The sequence below is a fragment of the Salmo salar genome, chromosome ssa16, assembly GCF_905237065.1.
Source record: "Salmo salar chromosome ssa16, Ssal_v3.1, whole genome shotgun sequence".
Taxonomy (NCBI): Eukaryota; Metazoa; Chordata; class Actinopteri; order Salmoniformes; family Salmonidae; genus Salmo; species Salmo salar.
This window is the reverse complement of record NC_059457.1, coordinates 44,049,395-44,067,662: the sequence shown is the minus strand read 5'-3', so window position 1 is coordinate 44,067,662 and position 18,268 is coordinate 44,049,395. Positions and strand designations below refer to the sequence as shown.

General features: G+C 43.4%; 1 protein-coding gene across 2 annotated transcripts in view; it reads left to right on the top strand.

Annotated features, from left to right (window-relative positions):
• The window catches only part of LOC106573927 (microtubule-associated protein 1B), a 57,554-nt gene extending 41,293 nt beyond the window's left edge, over positions 1-16,261 (top strand). The window contains exons 1-6 of one of the 2 annotated variants that reach the window (XM_045697305.1): positions 5,852-6,149; positions 6,792-6,874; positions 8,400-8,540; positions 8,658-11,952; positions 12,095-12,318; positions 12,666-16,261. In XM_045697305.1, the coding sequence (XP_045553261.1) occupies positions 6,839-6,874; positions 8,400-8,540; positions 8,658-11,952; positions 12,095-12,318; positions 12,666-12,821 (3,852 nt within the window). In that variant the 5' untranslated portion in view covers positions 5,852-6,149; positions 6,792-6,838 and the 3' untranslated portion in view covers positions 12,822-16,261. Of the gene's footprint in view, positions 1-5,851; positions 6,150-6,791; positions 6,875-8,399; positions 8,541-8,657; positions 11,953-12,094; positions 12,319-12,665 lie in introns of those variants that run through there. The other variant, XM_014149389.2, reaches the window with a different exon arrangement.
• The last annotated feature ends 2,007 nt before the right edge of the window (positions 16,262-18,268 follow it).

The following is an 18,268-nucleotide window of genomic DNA, read 5'->3' as shown; positions in this document are numbered from 1 at the left end:
AAGCAGCAAGCTCCAGTGACTCTGTCTATAAAAAAGTGGTCAGGTGAAGCAGATGCTAAACTACAGGACTGTTTTAATGTCACAGACTGGAACATGTTCCGGGATTCTTCCGATGGCATTGAGGAGTACACCACATCAGTCATTGGCTTTATCAATAAGTGCATCGAGGATGCCGTGCCCACAGTGACTGTACGTACATACCCCAACCAGAAGCCATGGATTACAGGCAACATTCACACTGAGCTAAAGGGTAGAGCAACCGCTTTCAAGGTGCGGGACTCTAACCCGGAAGCTTCTAAGAAATCCTGCTGTGCCCTCCAATGAACCATCAAACAGGCAAAGCGTCAATGCAGGGCTAAGATTGAATCGTACTACACCGGCTCTTGTCTTATGTGGCAGGGCTTGAAAACTATTAGACTACAGAGGGAAGCACAGCTGCGAGCTGCACGGTGACACGAGCCTACCAGACGAGCTAAATCACTTCTCTGCTGGCTTCGAGGCAAGCAACACTGAGGCATGCATGAAAGCATCAGCTGTTCCGGACGACTGTTTGATCACGCTCTCCGTAGCCGACGTGAGTAAGACCTTTAAACAGGTCAACATTCACAAGGCTGCGGGGCCAGACGGATTACCAGGATGTGTGCTCCTTGCATGTGCTGACCAACTGGCAGGTGTCTTCACTGACATTTTCAACATGTCCCTGTCTGTGTCTGTAATACCAACATGTTTCAAACAGACCACCATGGTCCCTCTGCCCAAGAACACGAAGGCAACCTGCCTAAATGACTACAGACCCGTAGCACTCACGTCCGTAGCCATGAAGTGCTTTGAAAGGCTGGTAATGGTTCACATCAATACCATTATCCCAGAAACCCTAGATCCACTCCAATTTGCATACCGCCAAACAGATCCACAGATGATGCAATCTCTATTGCACTCCACACTGCCCTTTCCCACCTGGACAAAAGGAACACCTATGTGAGTATTCAATGACTACAGCTCAGTGTTCACCACCATAGTACCCTCAAAGCTCATTACTAAGCTAAGGATCCTGGGACTAAATACCTCCCTCTGCAACTGGATCCTGGACTTCCTGACGGGCTGCCCGCAGGTGGTGAGGGAAGGTAGCGACACATCTGCCACACTGATCCTCAACACTGGAGCCCCTCAGGGCTGCGTGCTCAGTCCCCTCCTGTACTTCCTGTTCACCCACAACTGCATGGCCAGGCACGACTCCAACACCATCATTAAGTTTGCAGACGACACAACAGTGGTAGGCCTGATCAATGACGAGACAGCATATAGGGAGGAGGTCAGAGACCTGGCTGGGTGGTGCCAGAATAACAACCTATCCCTCAACGTAACCAAGGCTAAGGAGATGATTTTGGACTACAGGAAAAGAAGGACCAAGCACGACCCCATTCTTATCGACGCGGCTGTAGTGGAGCAGGTTGAGAGCTTCAAGTTCCTTGGTGTCCACATCACCAACAAACTAGAATGGTCCAAACACACCAAGACAGTCGTGAAGAGGACACGACATAGCCTATTCCCCCTCAGGAAACTAAAACAATTTGGCAAGGGTCCTCAGATCCTCAAAAGGTTCTACAGCTGCAACATCGAGAGCATCCTGACTGGTTGCATCAGAGGAAGGCCCAAAGGAAGGCCCAAAGACCCCAGCCACCCAGTCATAGACTGTTCTCTCTACTACCGCATGGCAAGCGGTACCGGAGTGCCAAGTCTAGGACGATAAGGCTTCTCAACAGTTTTTACCCCCAAGCCGTAATATTCCTGAACAGTTAATCAATTGGCTACCTAGACTATTTGCATTGTGTGCCCCCCCCAAACCCCTCTTTTACGCTGCTGCTACTCTGTTTATCATATATGCATAGTCACTTTAACTGTACATTCATGTACATACTACCTCAATTGGCCCGACCAACCAGTGCCCCCGCACATTGGCTAACCGGGCTCTGCATTGTGTCCCACCACCTGCCAACCCCTCTTTTTACACTACTGTTACTCTGTTAATCATATATGCATAGTCACTTTAACCATATCTACATCTACATGTACATGCTACCTCAATCAGCCCTGCCTGTATATAGCCTCGCTACTGTTATAGCCTCGCTACTGTATATAGCCTCGCTACTGTTATTTTTCACTGTCTTTTTAACGGTTGTTTTTATTTCTTTACTTACTTATTGTTCACTGAATACCTTTTTTGCACTGTTGGTTAGAGCCTGTAAATAAGCATTTCACTGTAAGGTTTACACCTGTTGTATTTGGTGCACGTAACAAATATACTTTGATTTGATGCTGACAGATGGTATCTGTTTTGAGTAAGGGGACTTTGGCCCCTGTGAGGCTGACTGTTTCCTTTTATAGTGGGGGGACTGGGGCGGTTTACTGGCTGCCCTGGTTACTCGAGCAGCTGGTCCACTCCCAGCAACATGTCATGTAGCTCCTCCTGTGATTTACAGCTTAGATAAAAAAAAACCTGCCTCTAACCTGGCAGAGTGCACTGCAGACACATGGGATGGTGGGGGGTGTGTGTCAGTGTCCCTGTGTGTAAGTTTGCATTGCTGTGAAATATTGAAACAGTGCTTTTACAGGGTTGGATTCGGTGGCTGGGGAGGGGGTAGAAGAATGTTTGGATACACCTGCAAATGACAAACCTTTAAAGAATTACGATTCACCTCAAAAGTAATGGTTACAGAGGAGACTCATCACATCTGAAATATGGCAGCATCTTAAGCATATTCCTCTACCAAAACCCTAATTAAATTATTTTACACAATTGCTACATATTGTGACTCATCCAGAGTTGAAGAGTAAAGGCAGAAAATGGCCTTTCAGCTGAATTGCTGTGAATATTGCAGGCCACTTTCAGCCTTGTTTTCCAGCAGCGTAGAATTATACACTGCAGTGTGTATATGGACAATAAGTACCTGACAGTGGAAGAAAGGATCTGCTCCAAGGGGAAAATGGTGCCAAAGCCCAGAGAGCCATCAAAGATGAGAGATGGGCAATTCCACAGTGAGATTCAGATTTTTCACTTCAAAATGTATGTCAAACAAAAACCAAAGTTAAATAAACCGTACAGCTCCATGCGCAAGAACTACTTTTAACAATTTCCACAAGGTTTTATAAAAACACATTTACTTGAAGAGCAATGCAGATGCAAAGTTTGGTAACAGAATGATGGCACAAACAGCACAAGCTGTCATTCTGTTACCAAACTTTGCATCTGCACTGTTCTTCAAGGAAATGTGTTTTTGTAAAACAATCTGTAGAAAATTAAGTCATCCTTGTGCATAATTTTCACATTTTCCTTGTGCATCACTCCATTATCGTGGAATTGCCCATATCAAGAAGGCAGGGAGATGAGGGGAAGAAAGCGTGAATTTTGTTGTAGGCTAATCCTTTGCTTAAAAGTCATGCTGTGGTGGTTTTAATTTGCCTCCGTCCAACGTGGTGGGGAGTCGGATGTTGCCCTAGGTGCCCCTCAAGTTTCCCCCTGCAGCTGGCACAGATCTCTGATAGGACAGGGCTCAACCAGACACAAAGCATGTGGAAAAGGCGGAGGTGGTCTTGAGAGCCTTGGTAGCCAGGTAGTCTTGACCCTTGTGGTAAATAATTCAAGTTATTTATGGTTGCAGCTAATATCTGTTCTGAGTTAGATTCACACTAACGGACCATTATATACACTATCTGGTCATGGGCCCTGATGAATTGTTCAAAATAGAATTAAGATAATTCTTTGCTTCCTTGTGCTATTCTGTTCTCTGGGGAAAAGCCTAGGCCCTGCAGCTGTTACAATGGCACCATGCTAGCACAACTAGCTCGACAGGAAGGAAGAAAGTGCTTCCTCATGTTTTGGGTTTCGTCTCTACGCAAGGGTCAAGGTTGGAGCTGGGGCCCTCTCTTTGATCATGTCTCTTTTACACATGCTGGCGACTGTAAAAAAAAAAAAAAAAAAAAAAAAATGGTTCCTCTTCTTGCAGCACAGGAAATAGAGTGAACTGTGGTAATGAGAGGAGGGGTGGGAGGTTGGTATGCTAATGACATGGGGGGGGGGGGGGGGGGGTCAAATGTAAGTAGTCCGGTGGCCATTTCATTAATTGTTCAGCAGTCTTATGGTTTGGGGGGGTAAAAGCTGTTAACCTCTATGGGCTAGGTGGGACGCTTGCCGAGCAGTTGCCGTACCAGGCGGTGATGCAACCTGTCAGAATGTTCTCGATGGTGCAGCTGTAGAACTTTTTGTGCATCTGTGGACCCATGACAAATCTTTGCAGTCTCCTGAGGGGGAAAAGGTTTTCTCGTGCCTTCTTCACGACTGTCTTGGTGTGTTTGGACAATTCTAGTTTGTTGGTGATGTGGACACCAATGAATTTGAAGCTCTCAACATTCTCCACTACAGCCCCGCCGACGTTAATAGGTGCCTGTTCGCCTTTTCCTGTTGTCCACGATCACCTCCTTTGTCTTGATCACGTTGAGGGAGAGGTTGTGGTCCTTGCACCACACTGCCAGTTCTCTGACCTCCCTATAGGCTTTCTCATCGTTGTCGGTGGTCAGGCCTACCATTGTTGTGTCGTCTGCAAACTTATTGATGGTGTTGGAGTCGTGTGATGAGCTTTGAGGGCATTATGGTGTTGAAGGCTGGGTTGTAGTCAATGAATAGCATTCTCACATAGGTGTTCCCTTTGTCCAGGTGGGAAAGGGTTTCTGGGATAATGGTGTTACCAGCCTTTCAAAGCACTTCATGGCTATGGACGTGAGTGCTATGGGGCGGTAATCATTTAGGCAGGTTACCTTCGCTTCCTTGGGCACAGGGACTAGGGTGGTCTGCTTGAAACATGTTGGTATTAGACTCGGTCAGGGAGAGATTGAAAATGTCAGTGAAGACACATTTCGTCAGCGCATGCTCGCAATACACGTCATGGTAATCCGTCTGGCCCAGTGGCTTTGAATGTTGACCTGTTTAAAGGTCTTGCTCACATGGGCTACCAAGAGCGTTATCACAGTCATCCAGAACAGCTGGTGCTCTCCTGCATGCTTCTATGTTGCTTGCCTCGAATCGAGCATAAAAGCTTGTCTGGTAAGCTCGCATCACTGGGCAGCTCGCGTCTAGGTTTCCCTTTGTAGTCCGTAATAGTTTTCAAGCCCTGCCACATCCAACGATGTTTTCCCTAATGGGGGTGGTAACGCAAAAGCTACTTCCCTAATGGGGGTGGCAACGCCTTAGTTACTTTCCTAATGGGGTGGTAATCCAATTAAAGGCTCAATACCTGCTAGCACATATGACTACAGCAAGCAACAATCACATTCTCAATCTCCCTTCTTGACTGGCTGGACCATCTACACCAACAACCTGACTTGGACTGGGCCTTTGGGTAACTGTCCACTCGGTTTTGGGTCTACTGAGCTTTTGGTTAATGTGCATTTGAGCTGTTGTTCATATAGTAAGACATGGTGCGTTAAGTGACAACTTTTGCTGCTTCAATAGTGATACTGGATACACTCCAGAGACTTTGGTCTTTTGTCGGCTTCTCTTATCTTCAACTATAGGCTTGGCTAGTCATAAATTTGCTTGTGCTGTTACTTTTAAGTTATTCCTCTTTATCTTGCTGGAAGTCCTTTTCTTCCTCTCCCACAGCCTTATAGTGTGTTAGGCTATCAATATAACCCATAAAAAACATTGTCCTTGCTTTCTGCCGGGACTTCCATGATTATTTTACCTTTTAGAGCATGTAGCCCCAGTCGTGAAACAGTTTCACCACCCCTCCCATTTCGTCTTGTGAGTCGTTGTGGCAAATTGTTGGCTAAATGGAGATGTTTGGTGCAGTGCAGCGCATGAGTGAATGTCTCTTTATTCTGGCATGTGATGCAGTCGGAGGAGTGTGGATCACAGGTTGTTTATTCAGCCTGAATAGCCTCAGTATGTCATTGCAGCTTTTGGAGCATGGGAATAACTAGAATTATTAACAAATATAGCCTAAAACAAAAACATACGATATTTCAAAAGCTTTGCCTTTTTGTTTCTTTTGAGTTGTATACCATTATTGTGTAGATGTTGGCTTTTTTTGGTAACCAGTTTGTTTGTTTTTGTCTTATTCAAGACCGTTGAATCAATACCATTCGAACTACTGGTAAGTCATGTTTTGTTGAGACCGTCATTTGGGGTATTTTGTTTTTGCCTCAGACTTGTTTCAGTTCCTTGCCTGGTGTTTGTCCTGTTCTCTCTTCAGACCTGCACTAAAAGCTACAGTCACACTGCTGGCCCAGGGTTTATCTTTAGGCTATGCAAAACTCTGTGCCTTAATGTAATCGGCGTTGTTGCCTTCTCTTTAGAGGCATTCCACCCAGGGACGTGTCTATAGACTGGTTGTTTCTGATGCTGGCAGAGCTCTTTCTCTGGCTATGCTCAAGACTTAACTGTACGCTGAATGCCTCTACATCTGCTAAACGATTTACTGTAAGATCTTTCGGATTAGATTTTGACTTCTGATTTGCACAACCTGTTGAACCATTTTAGTGGATGCATGGTTTGTTATTCCCAAACTCTCCACATATAGCCTACTGCCATTAGCCTGCGTGGGCAGTTTCATTCAGACCATCTGTCTCTCTTAGTGTAGTCTGTAAATGAAACAGACTAATTGCCTAGTACCCATTGTTTGCCGGTCTAAAGGAACAGGCTATGTTCCTTTTTTAACCCCTCATCTCCTGGAGGACGCCTTTTCGCTTCTCCTTACTCTCAGGTTTCTGACCACCATTTCTCTCCTTTCTTCTAGGTCAGAGGACACTGCAGCACGGTGGAGATGTTCTGGATACCCAGGTGATGGTGAACCCATCCCATGAGTTGGTCTGCTCAGAGGTGAGACCTATTTAGGCTAAATCTCTCACTGTTAGCATCAGACCTTGTTGTTGAAGTCTTTATTTAGTTTCAAGGTATGTTGTGGGTAGTCTATATTCATTTTAAAATACTGGGAAATAAACTATGTTCCGAATGATAAAATCACATCTTTATGAAAGTCAGTATTACATAGTATTAAAGGGGAATTTCAACCATTTTTACACATGGCCTTATTTACACTCCTTCTGTGTAGTTGATCCCCCCCCCCCCCCCAAAAAAACTTGTATCTATATTTTGTTTTGTTAATAAGAAAATTGGTTGACATTTTCATTGTAGTCAATGGCAAGTGATGACTCAGTAAAATTGCTATTTGTAGACATTTTGCTAAGGTTTGCTCTGCTTTGCATAGCTATTGCTTTGTTCTGAGATGGAAACGATCCAATTTCTCATATGACATCTGCACTACGCACTGCCATCGCATAACACGCTTCTTTTCCCTGCCATCTGGCTCTCATTTCATACTGGAAATCAAATTGTGTTGCTGCTGTAATGATTCACAAAACCCTCCTCATTCGAACCTACATAATCTACTTTAGCCTGTGCCTGATGCTTAATGCACTTGCGATATTTTAGAATGCATTAAATGGCGAAATATAAAGTCGATCTCTTGCTTTATGTGTTCTCTGCAAGCGTATCTGCTGGTAATTTCAGGGATTTTTTTTTCAATGTTATGCCTGAACAAAGTTTGCAGTACGCTTAGTACTGGACATGTGAACAGTAATTCTTGAAATATTTTCTCGGGGAAAGGATGGGGGATGAGGATTTTTCCACATTGAAGTGCTGCTTTTCATCAGTGTGAGTTTGAGATTATTTTTATACCATTAACAGTAGAATATTGCCATAGAGTTTTTTTATTGATGGATTGCCTTTTTATCATGAAAATGTTAATATTTAAGCTATATATAAAAAGTATGTGGACACCCCTTCAAATTAGTGGATTCGGTTATTTCAGCTACACCCGTTGCTGACAGGTGAATAAAATCGAGCACACAACCATGCAATCTCCATAGACAAACATTGGCAGTAGAATGGCCTTACTAAAGAGCTCAGTAACTTTCAACGTGGCACCGTCATAGTATGCCACCTTTCCAACAAGTCAGTTTGTAAAATTTCTGCGGTGGTAGAGCTACCCCGATCAACTGTAAGTGCTGTTATTGTGAAGTGGAAACATCTAGGAGTGTATCCTTTTGTTTTGATCACTTGATTACATTGTATACCTTTAAATCTGGGTTGTTTGTGGCCTTTGGTATGCATTTAATTTGGATCAAAATGGTCTTATCTGGCCATAACATAATGCCATTTTGCCTTTTTATCATGTTATAGACTGTAAACAGGCTGATGTTGACACAAAAAAACTTGAATGAGAGGCCTTGTTTCTCTGTGTGCCCTGTAACACGAACACAGTCTATACTATTGCCCTATTTGGAGTAGTAAAGGCTACTAAATGGAGCTTAATTTTCATGACTTTTTCTTTCCATTTCACTAGGTGCGCCGGCTTATATCTGATGTGTCTCGCCACAAGTTGTTGGTTCTTGCTGGACAATGTGTTGAAGAGGCAGGAGATCTGGTCTTACAAACAGGATGTTTCTCTCTGAGTGACTTCATTCAGATATTTGCTGATGAGGAGGTGAATTCATATTTGATCTGTAACTTTGAATGAATATTACAGTAAATCTAAATTCAAAATCATTATTCATAAACTGGTGAAGGGATTTACATCAAACCATTCTATCTCTTTGAACAGATTGGAGAGTTGTTGAGCTCTGCAGACCCCACACAAAAAGCTAACCTCACGCTGAGTTGTCCCAACTCTGGGGTGTGGAAGAACTCTGTGTTGGAGAAACACAACCTACAAGACTTCATCAACATCAAAACAAACCCACCATCAGTGCTACCTGCAATGGAAGGTCTGCAAGAGTTCACAGAATACCTCTCAGAGTCCCTGGAGCCACAGTCTCCTTTTGATCTGCTAGAGCCCCCCAGTACTGTGGGCTTCCTCAAACTCTCCCGCCCCTGCTGCTACCTATTTCCAGGTGGGAGAGGAGACTCTGCCTTCTTTGCTGTTAACGGTTTCAACGTTCTGGTCAATGGTGGGTCAGATCCTCGCTCCTGTTTCTGGAAACTGGTTAGACATTTGGACAGAGTTGACTCCCTGCTCCTCACCCACATTGGTACGGACAATCTGCCAGGGGTGAACAGTCTTCTCCAAAGGAAAGCAGTAGAACTGGAGGAGGAACATTCTACTGACTCTCAGATCAATGAGGACTGGATGAAAAATCTAATTTCCCCTGAGATTGGGGTCGTTTTCCTTAATGCTCCAGAGAGATTGAAGTTATTCCGGAGTGATCCCAAAGAACTGCGGAGCTGCGACCAAGTGGCACTCACTTTGCAACACCTTGAAAGGCTAACAATCAATCCAGAACCTCTTAGTCGCTCAAATGGACCCAGCATTGATCCTCTTATTCTTTTCCAAAAGATGGGAGTCGGTAGACTAGAGATGTACATTCTTAACCCAGTCAAAGGCAGTAAAGATCTTGAGGCTTTCATGAAGACCTGGCCCGGCAATGGATCTAACATAAAAGGCTCAGAGATGCCCCTGTCTTGCCTTGTCTCCATCTCTGCTCTACTGGTGTGGCATCCTGCCAGTCCTCAAGAGAAGATCATTCGAGTTCTCTTCCCTGGGTGTACTCCGCAGGCCAAGATTCTTGAAGGACTTGAGAAAGTAAAGCATCTAGAATTCCTGAAACATCCAGCCGTGAGCCTCAGGGACCTTGAAGCATCCAAATCAGATAAACAACCAAAACGTGCAGAGAGTCGAGAGAGTCTTAAGTCCCTGTCCAAGGATTCAAGACCTAGCAGTGCCTTGCTGAAAGACAAAGTTGGACGTGGGGATGTTAAAAAGCAAGACATGAAGTCCAAACCCAAGGCTCCAAGTGACATTGCTAATAAAGAATGGAAGGAAGGGGAAGATAAGTCCAAATTGAAGGATGGGGATGCTAAACAAAGGCCTCCAAAGGCTGAAAAGCTTTTGCCAAAGAAAGAACCTTTAAAGGATGAGAAAAAAGAAGTAAGAAAGGATGAGAAAGCCTCCGCAGGTGTTGTTAAAAAGGAAGAGAATTTTGAGAAAAAGAAAGAACCAGTTAAGAAAGAAACTCTTGGTCCAAGACAAAAGAAAGACATCAAACATGATCAAAAGAAAGATCTCAAGAAGGAGGTAAAGCCAGAGGAGAGGAAACCAACAAAACCTCTCAACAAGGATGTCAAAAAAGCGACAACTGGACCTTCATTAGGAAACGCAGAGGCAAAAAAGTCCTTAGTCAAGAATGGAACATTGAAGAAGGATGCAATCCCTAAGAAAGACTCATTGAACAAGGTGGCAAAGCTAAAGACGGATAAAAAGGAGCCGGAGAATCAAAAAGCTTCTGCCTCGGTGGGGGATGCTGATCGTTCCAAAATGTCAACGCCTGAAGACATGACAGCGGAATTCGAGAACCTCAGAGCAGAAAATGCAAAGTCAGAGAAAAGGACTGCTGTTGTAGTGAACACTATAGCGACAGAGAATGGATCAAGAGCAAATGCAGAGAGGGGGGAAATTTTGGAAAGTCCACAAAAGTTCAGCTGCATGGTGACTCTGCCAAATCCAGAGAAAACCCTGGGAACCATTTCGCCTCTTGCCAAAACTCCTAAAAGTGATCACAGCGTGAACTTTGATCTCACACCAACTGAATACAGGCTACTTGATGGGGCCCTGAGAAATGGGCAAGAAGATGCATGCACTAGCTCAGATGAGAAGACTTTAGAGTTGGTCTCCCCTGCCGACTCAGCCCCTAATAGCGCTGGGCATACCCCTTTCCACCAATCACCTGAAGAGGATGCTCAGGGCTCTGGTGAGGACAGTAGTCTCGGGGGAAGGGTGCCTAGCCTTGGGTTTGAAGACTGCAACGTCATGGGTTCTTGCAGGAACTCCGAGGTAGGCTCCTTGAGGGGGAACCTAGAAAACTCCACATCATCCCAGGACAAACAATCAAGTCTTTTGACACTAAGTCCCTTCATGCTGCCTGACTCTGTCTCACCCAATATTACCTCCATGCCTGCTGAAATCGGTTCCCCACACTCGACAGAAGTTGACGAGTCTCTTTCCGTGTCTTTTGAACAGGTGCTCCCATCTATTGATGAGTCACCCAAGGGAGACCATATGGACAGGTCCTACTCAAATGGGCATTTTGCCGATTCTGACCCCAAAATGGGGATGTCCTTACCCTTGAGTACATCTCATAACATGCGTCCACCAGGGGATGGCTCAGAGGAACGCCTTCCTGGACTACATGGTCTTCTCCCTGACGTTCCCCATGATGTCGACCTCTGCCTGGTCTCACCCTGTGAATTCAAGCACTCAAAGTCCCCAGAGAACCAACAGCAGCATCTGTCTCTAGGGCTAGCCACGGGTAGCCCGCGAGAACTCTCTGAAGACAGCAACCACTCCCAGGAGCTAGCTAAGCCACAAAGCGGAATTAATAGTGATCGACATTCACCTCAAGGCCAGGAGACCCCTCCCATGTCTGCTAGTGAATCCCTCAACACAGCCACAGATTCAGACATACCCCCAGGGACTGAAGACTGCCCTTCCATCACTGCAGACATGGACTCTGACGAGGACTCTGGGAGTTTCCTGCCCCACCATCCACATGACCATCCCAGCTCTTACTACTCCAACAGGGGAGCACAATATTCCTCTCAGGACCCTCCCCCAGCCCCAATGAAGGATCTGCCCCCCTTGCCACCCCAGCCCGGTACCTGCATGACTGACCCTGAGGCTGATGCGCCAAGCAAGACCTCAAAGAGTGCCGCCACAAAAACCAAGAAACCAGCCGGGGTCACACAGAGGTCAGCGTCAGCCTCCAGTACAGCTCTGAACAGCAAGACCAAGGCTGGCAGCACAACTGGTACATTGAAGACCACCTCGAGCCTTGACACAAGGCCTTCATCCCGCAATACCACTAGTGGCTCCAGACCTGGAACTTCAAAGTCAGTTTCTTCAGGTAGGCACAGACAGGGTTTTACACTTTGAATGATGGCATATTAACATCTTTATTACTTGCTTTCTAAAATAATTGTTTGTACTTGCAAGTTATTGCAATACATTTAGTCTTCTTATGTCTAACTCAACTATCTGTCCTGCAGGTTCTCTGGGCAGTAAGGTCAGTGCAGCTGGAAGTGCACCAGTTTATTTGGACATGGCTTATCTCCCCTCTGGTTGTGCCTCTGCCACCATTGACGTGGAGTTCTTCCGACGCCTGCGCTCCTCCTGCTACATCGTCAGTGGCGACGAGCCCCTGAAGGAGTCAGTCATGAGACCCATTCTCGACGCTCTACTGGAGGGAAAGACTGCCTGGCCCGATGTACAGGTCAGCCCCCAATCTTCTCATTTCTCTTTTTCTATGTACATTTGTAGAATGTCAACAAACGTAGACTCCGCTAAATGACGTTGCCACGAGCAGCTCCAGAGATATTGAGATGAGAGAGATGCATTATTTGCGCATGTGTACAGGTTCGCTTCATGCTGTTTAGTGTGTTAGCCAGGGTACCAAAACAGTGGAGAAGTTGAGCCTCACACTTCAATGCTCATAGTTGTTGCGGAAATTGACCTACTATGCTGTTTACTTATTGCATCTACGTCATATCGCGGAGTCTACCTTTAAGTCTGTCTACTATGTTCTCATTTGAATTTGCCCTTCTACCTTTCCACTCTCAGGTAACCCTGATCCCCACCTTTGACTCGCTGACGATGCACGAGTGGTACCAGGAAACCCATGAGAGGCAGAGAGAGCTGGGTATCACCGTGTTGGGCAGCAACAGCACTGTGGCCATGCAGGAGGAGACCTTCCCTGCCTGCAAAGTGGAGTTCTGAGAGGGGTGAAACGAGATGAAGTTACAAATCCCTGCCCTCTTACCCACCAAAGTATCTCACCTCCTTCACCTTCTCTTAAATTGTGATGGACTAATTTCCCCCATCTACAACTGATGATTTCCCACCCCAGCATGCTTCAAGTATAGCCTGGTGGATTAACAGGCCTTGCTCATCCTTTCAATCTTATCAATATAAAAAAGCAAACACTCTGACCCATCTTTGTCTTGGGTACGTCTATGCCATGGAAATGAAGGCAGAACATGAATATGTCCAAGAGTCTTTGGTCTACCAACATGAAGAAAGGTTGTTCATTATGAATGCTAGGTAAGGTGGAGCTTGAAGACAGTCTATAGTAATCGAAGTTCCTCACATTTCTTACCATTAGCCAGGTAGTTGTGATCCAAATCCGCGACAGCTCAAAGGAGACTAGTCGACAGCTGTACGAAACCCTCTGCCTCAATGGGACTGAACTCATGAGTTCTTCCTTCACGATTATTTCATCCGTATAACATTTCATAGGTATATTTAGGCCTACACCCATTTGCACAGTTATCAATTTCCAAAGACAAGGGAACCACAGTGAGTGAAGGAGTGTTACAATAGAATATGATGTTAAAAGGCAGAGGGTGTGTGTGAGGAGGTGAATATGGGACAGATGTCTCCTGGTGCACTGGTAAAACATGGAGACCTCAGCACTTACTGAAGGACAACATGTTTCTGCATCCCATTTTAGTTTCATAGACGGTCTATGAACATTGAGGAGATGGCCAATGTCTTTGCAGGTAATGATATGCATGTGAACAGAAGAATTACCCCGACATTGACAAAAGAATGTCCAAGTTTCAAGAAATCGTTTTTTTGTGTAACATTTATATCAGTCACTTTAACCCTTCATGTAGAGTACATACTGTATGGGGATACACTTTTGACATTGTCTTTTTAAATGAAATAACTAGGTAAATTCTAGGTAATGATTTGTACTAAAATGAAATACTAATACGTATTGGTTGATGGAAGGCAATAAAAAATGCAGTATTTTATGTACAAACTCATGACTGAATTACAGTTTTACTACTTAGTAGTTATTTCATTAGAAAGGACACTGAATGAAGTGTAAACCCTACAGTATATTTCCACACTAATAAATCTTTTTTTTGTGAAACACTATGTCTACTGCCGGCAGGTCTAGTATTTCTGATTATGACAAAAGTCAGGTCAAGAAGACCCTAACCCTCAATCTTGTTTGTATTCAATAATATTTTGCATTGGTGCCCAGGATATCAACTGTATCCAAACCCCTATTTGAGTCCCTCTCCAAGACCAGATTTTCTTCTCATTGTAATATATCATATCAATGGGACCATTCTATGTCACATGCTCCATAGAGGGTAAGCTTCACTGAAGAGGGATACTTAGATATGCTAATAGGGAAGTCATCAGAAATACTTTGCAAGACAGTACATTACATTTATCTCAGTGGTTTATTATTGTGCAGAAGTGAATAAGTGCTAAAACAGATGTTTAACAAGAAAGAAAAATCTGTTATATCAGCAATCGTTTGTGTATTCGGTTAATAGCAGTAGAATGTACAGTAGATGGCTTTATCTGTGAATGTGGACGCTTTTAGCCTCTCAAAACAGATTGGGTCCAAATGCATGCCACCAATGCTTGCACTACCATGCCCACAACATTACTTGTGGACCAAGCACTCACTGTGTTATAATGCTCTTTATTGCGAAGGATATTTTCATTTTATTCAAGAAGAAGGAATATGAAAGGATTTTAACATTTCTAATTACTTGAGTTAAATAACTCTTATTCTTAGAACAACTTTTTTTTTGTTTTTTACTACAGTTGAAGTGATTGTTTTTGTTGCATGCAGATCCCACGTTTTCTTTTGTTAGTTTGTAAGTTCTAATTGAATATCAGTTTAATGTAATATCACATCTGGTATTAAAGCAAACTATTGCCATGGCTCATCCAGAGCACACTGTACATTTGAAGACGTCATCATGTGAAAAGGGTGTGCGCAGCCAGCCACATTTAGGCAGATCATAGAATTCCAATTATTTCATACAGAAAGATGTAAAATCCTGTTTCTTATCAATTCATTAACAATTCTATTTATTCATTTTTCCTAAATTATTGAGTTATCTTTTTATATATACATATATATCTCAATAATGTGGTGTGGCTACTTCATCATTTGCAATCCTTTTGGTTAGCAACCGGCTGCTCACATGATATCATAAGCCAATGGCAGGACAGAGCAAGCAGAACCGATCTCACATTGTTCTTCTGAAAGAACGGCATGTTTTTTTTGGTACTAGCCATAATAAGTCTGAGCAAAAATGATTGAAATTAGATTGCATTTCATTGGTCACTTATTTGGATAAATATTTCACACTAATGGAGTTAAGAATTATCTCATCGTTAACTCAACTTTGACTATAACAAATCAGTCCCATCATGTCCATGTAAAGATATGTCCATTTAACGTGTGCCATTAATGTCACAGATTTTGGACTCTGAATGCATTGGTTTGGATATTGTGTGGCTCTTACGCCCTCTGCTGTCCATAGCATTTCTTGGCTAGCTATTCTTAAAGCTGTATTCATAGATAATTACAGTTCTCTTGTGGCCAAAAGGATAGCATGGGCAAGGCCATTGAGGGATTCCACCATTTTAATGTAGTCAACTGGATGGGATTTCCAACTTCATTGGCTGATCCTTCCTGGTGACCCTGTTGAAGTCATGTCCAACCGGGTCATCAGGAGGGATCTGCCAATTGTGAAGAAGAAGAAAATTGTCAAAGACTCTATAATGGCACAGATACAAAGATGAGTCCTCCATCTCTGTAGATGTGTGTATTTTGAAAGCAATGTTCAGTGGTATATTTGGCTCATTGGAATAGTTCTAAACATTGGCCCTGTATTTCTGTGCCTCTGTTTCCATCCCTGCTCCATTATAATAAAACTATTCGAATGAGATACCTCTGTCATAATACAAGTGACCGTAGCACAAAACGAATGTTCCAATCTGTAAATCAGACCCCAAAATAAATAAACCCATTTTAAGTTAATACGCTCTTGCTCTTTGGACATTTTGTGAGTTAGTACATAATTTCTTTAATGCTATGTTTTTTTGTGCTATATTTTTCGTAGTTATATACAACTCTTTTCCCCTGCACTTATAAATGTATGTATGCTTGTCTATGTCCATACCCTGTTGGTGGTTCACACATCACACTTGCAAGTTTCTGGACTTCACCCAGTAAATGCTATGAATGTTGGTCAAATTTTCCAAAGACTGCTGGTTTCCGCAGTGTCAAGTGGGTGGGGTGGTTAGTTGGATAATGACAGTGGATAGATAATTCAGTATAGAAACACTAATTTTAGTTTTTCGCTTTTTCAATAAATATACCCCTTTTTATAAATCTGTGCGCTTTGTAATTGGTGTTATTTCCCTGACTTTCAACCAGTGGGGGCTCCTCAGAGGAGGAAGGGGAGGACCATCCTCAGTGAATTTAATAAAAATTGTAAAACATGTAAAAAGTTCACCTTTTTAGATAAAACTGTACTAAATCTAATCTTGTCACCAAATTATTGATTAAAACACATTTACAATGAAGGTCTACAGTAGCCTCAACAGCACTCACTAGGGTAGTACCATGGTGTAGCCGGAGGATAGCTAGCTTCCGTCGTCCTCTGGGTAAATTGATTTCAATACCTAACCTAGGAGGCTCATGGTTCTCACCCCCTTCCATAGACTTACACAGTAATTATGACAACTTCCGGCGGACGTCTTCCAACCTATCAGGGCTCTGGCAGCATGAACTGACATGGTGTCCACCCAATCAAAGTATCCGAGAGTGAATCTAGGACTGAAAGCATAAGCTACAGCTAGCTAGCACTGCAGTGGATGAAATGTGGCAAGTTGTTGACTCAAAGAGAGACACAATAGTTAAATAGTTTAGAACAAATTAATTTATTCCAATATGAAGGAGAAGCGAGAGAGATTTCATTCTTTTTCACTTTCAGTTTAACTTACTTAGCTAGCAAATGCAGCTAGCCTACTCAAGTGCCCTGCTCAAACAGAGGGATGTTATGTTAGCTAGCTGGCTATGACTATCCAACACAACACTGGATCTCTTCCAAGTCCAGGTATTTATTTTGGTTTTACAAATTTATTGCCACCGGGGCCCACCAGTATAAGTGCAAAACTTCTGTTCACTGTAACGTTACTGCATGATTGTAGCTGGTTTACTAATACATTAGTTCAATTAGCTATGTTGACAATGTTACTTTAGCTAATATTGTGACAATAATGTAGGCTGTGTGTAGCGGTTATGATGTGGTTTGGCTTGGAAAGGATTTTTGGTCACTTACAGCTGATGTGTTGTGCATTGAAGTCCACAAGTGAAGGGACATGATGGGAGGAGGAATACAACGTAGCTGTAATGAAAGTTAACTGTTTACGTGTTATCGTTCCACCGATTCTGTTGAAAAAAAATAAAGAATAAAGTTCCTTAAATGGAACAAAACTGGAAAAAATATACCTGAATTTCTCCAATAGAAATTCTAGTTTGCAACTGTTGGGCTAACGATTACACCCTAGTTCAGCTAGATGCAGGCAAGAGAGTGTAAGGCTGTCCATGTGTCGGTCCGTCACCTCAATTTTTTTTTTCTCTCGACCTGTATGCAACTACGTTGTAAACTTTAATTCATAGGCTAGGTTGTAGCAACCTTATGTGTATAGGGAACATTAGAGTATCATGTAGTAGCCTAAACCTATCGCTGTTACATTGAACTGTGTGAATGGAATAGGAATGACAGTCATTACAAAACGCTGTAATAGAAATAAGGCCATGCTCACAATTTTTTTTAAATAATAATTATCCTCCGTCATCTTTAACGGCACTGACCGCCACTGCTTTCAACTGAGTAAACAACTCTTGCATTTTATTTATAAAAGCGAGGCAAGATTAGGACCTGTGACCTTCTGGTCCCTTTCCCAGTGCCTAGTCCACTGCGCCAGCATGGGGATGGGCGCCACTCTTTCTTTTCACATATGAAGCTGTCAAGTCATTTAGAATGTCAGTAGATTAGAAATGTGATTAGTTAAGTATGTTTAAGGTTGGGAAACAAAAGCCACAATGGTATTCAAACTGGCGACCTTGTGCCCTCTAACCGCCCTCCCTGAGAGCCTTTTCTTTATTTGACTCTTACCTGTAAACTCCATCTACTGACCTGTCACTCTTAGCTCTGCGCACTGAGCTTTCATCCAACCAATCACATTCGTTCTGCCAGTGCCCTGGAGGCAGGGCTGCCCTCAAACATTTGAGGTCGGGATTCTATCCAATCGTGGGTTCTAGGCATTGCAGCTTTTAAAGGCAATGTTCCTGCGTTCGTGGAGATAATATTCACAGGCAAAGCTGCAATGACTCA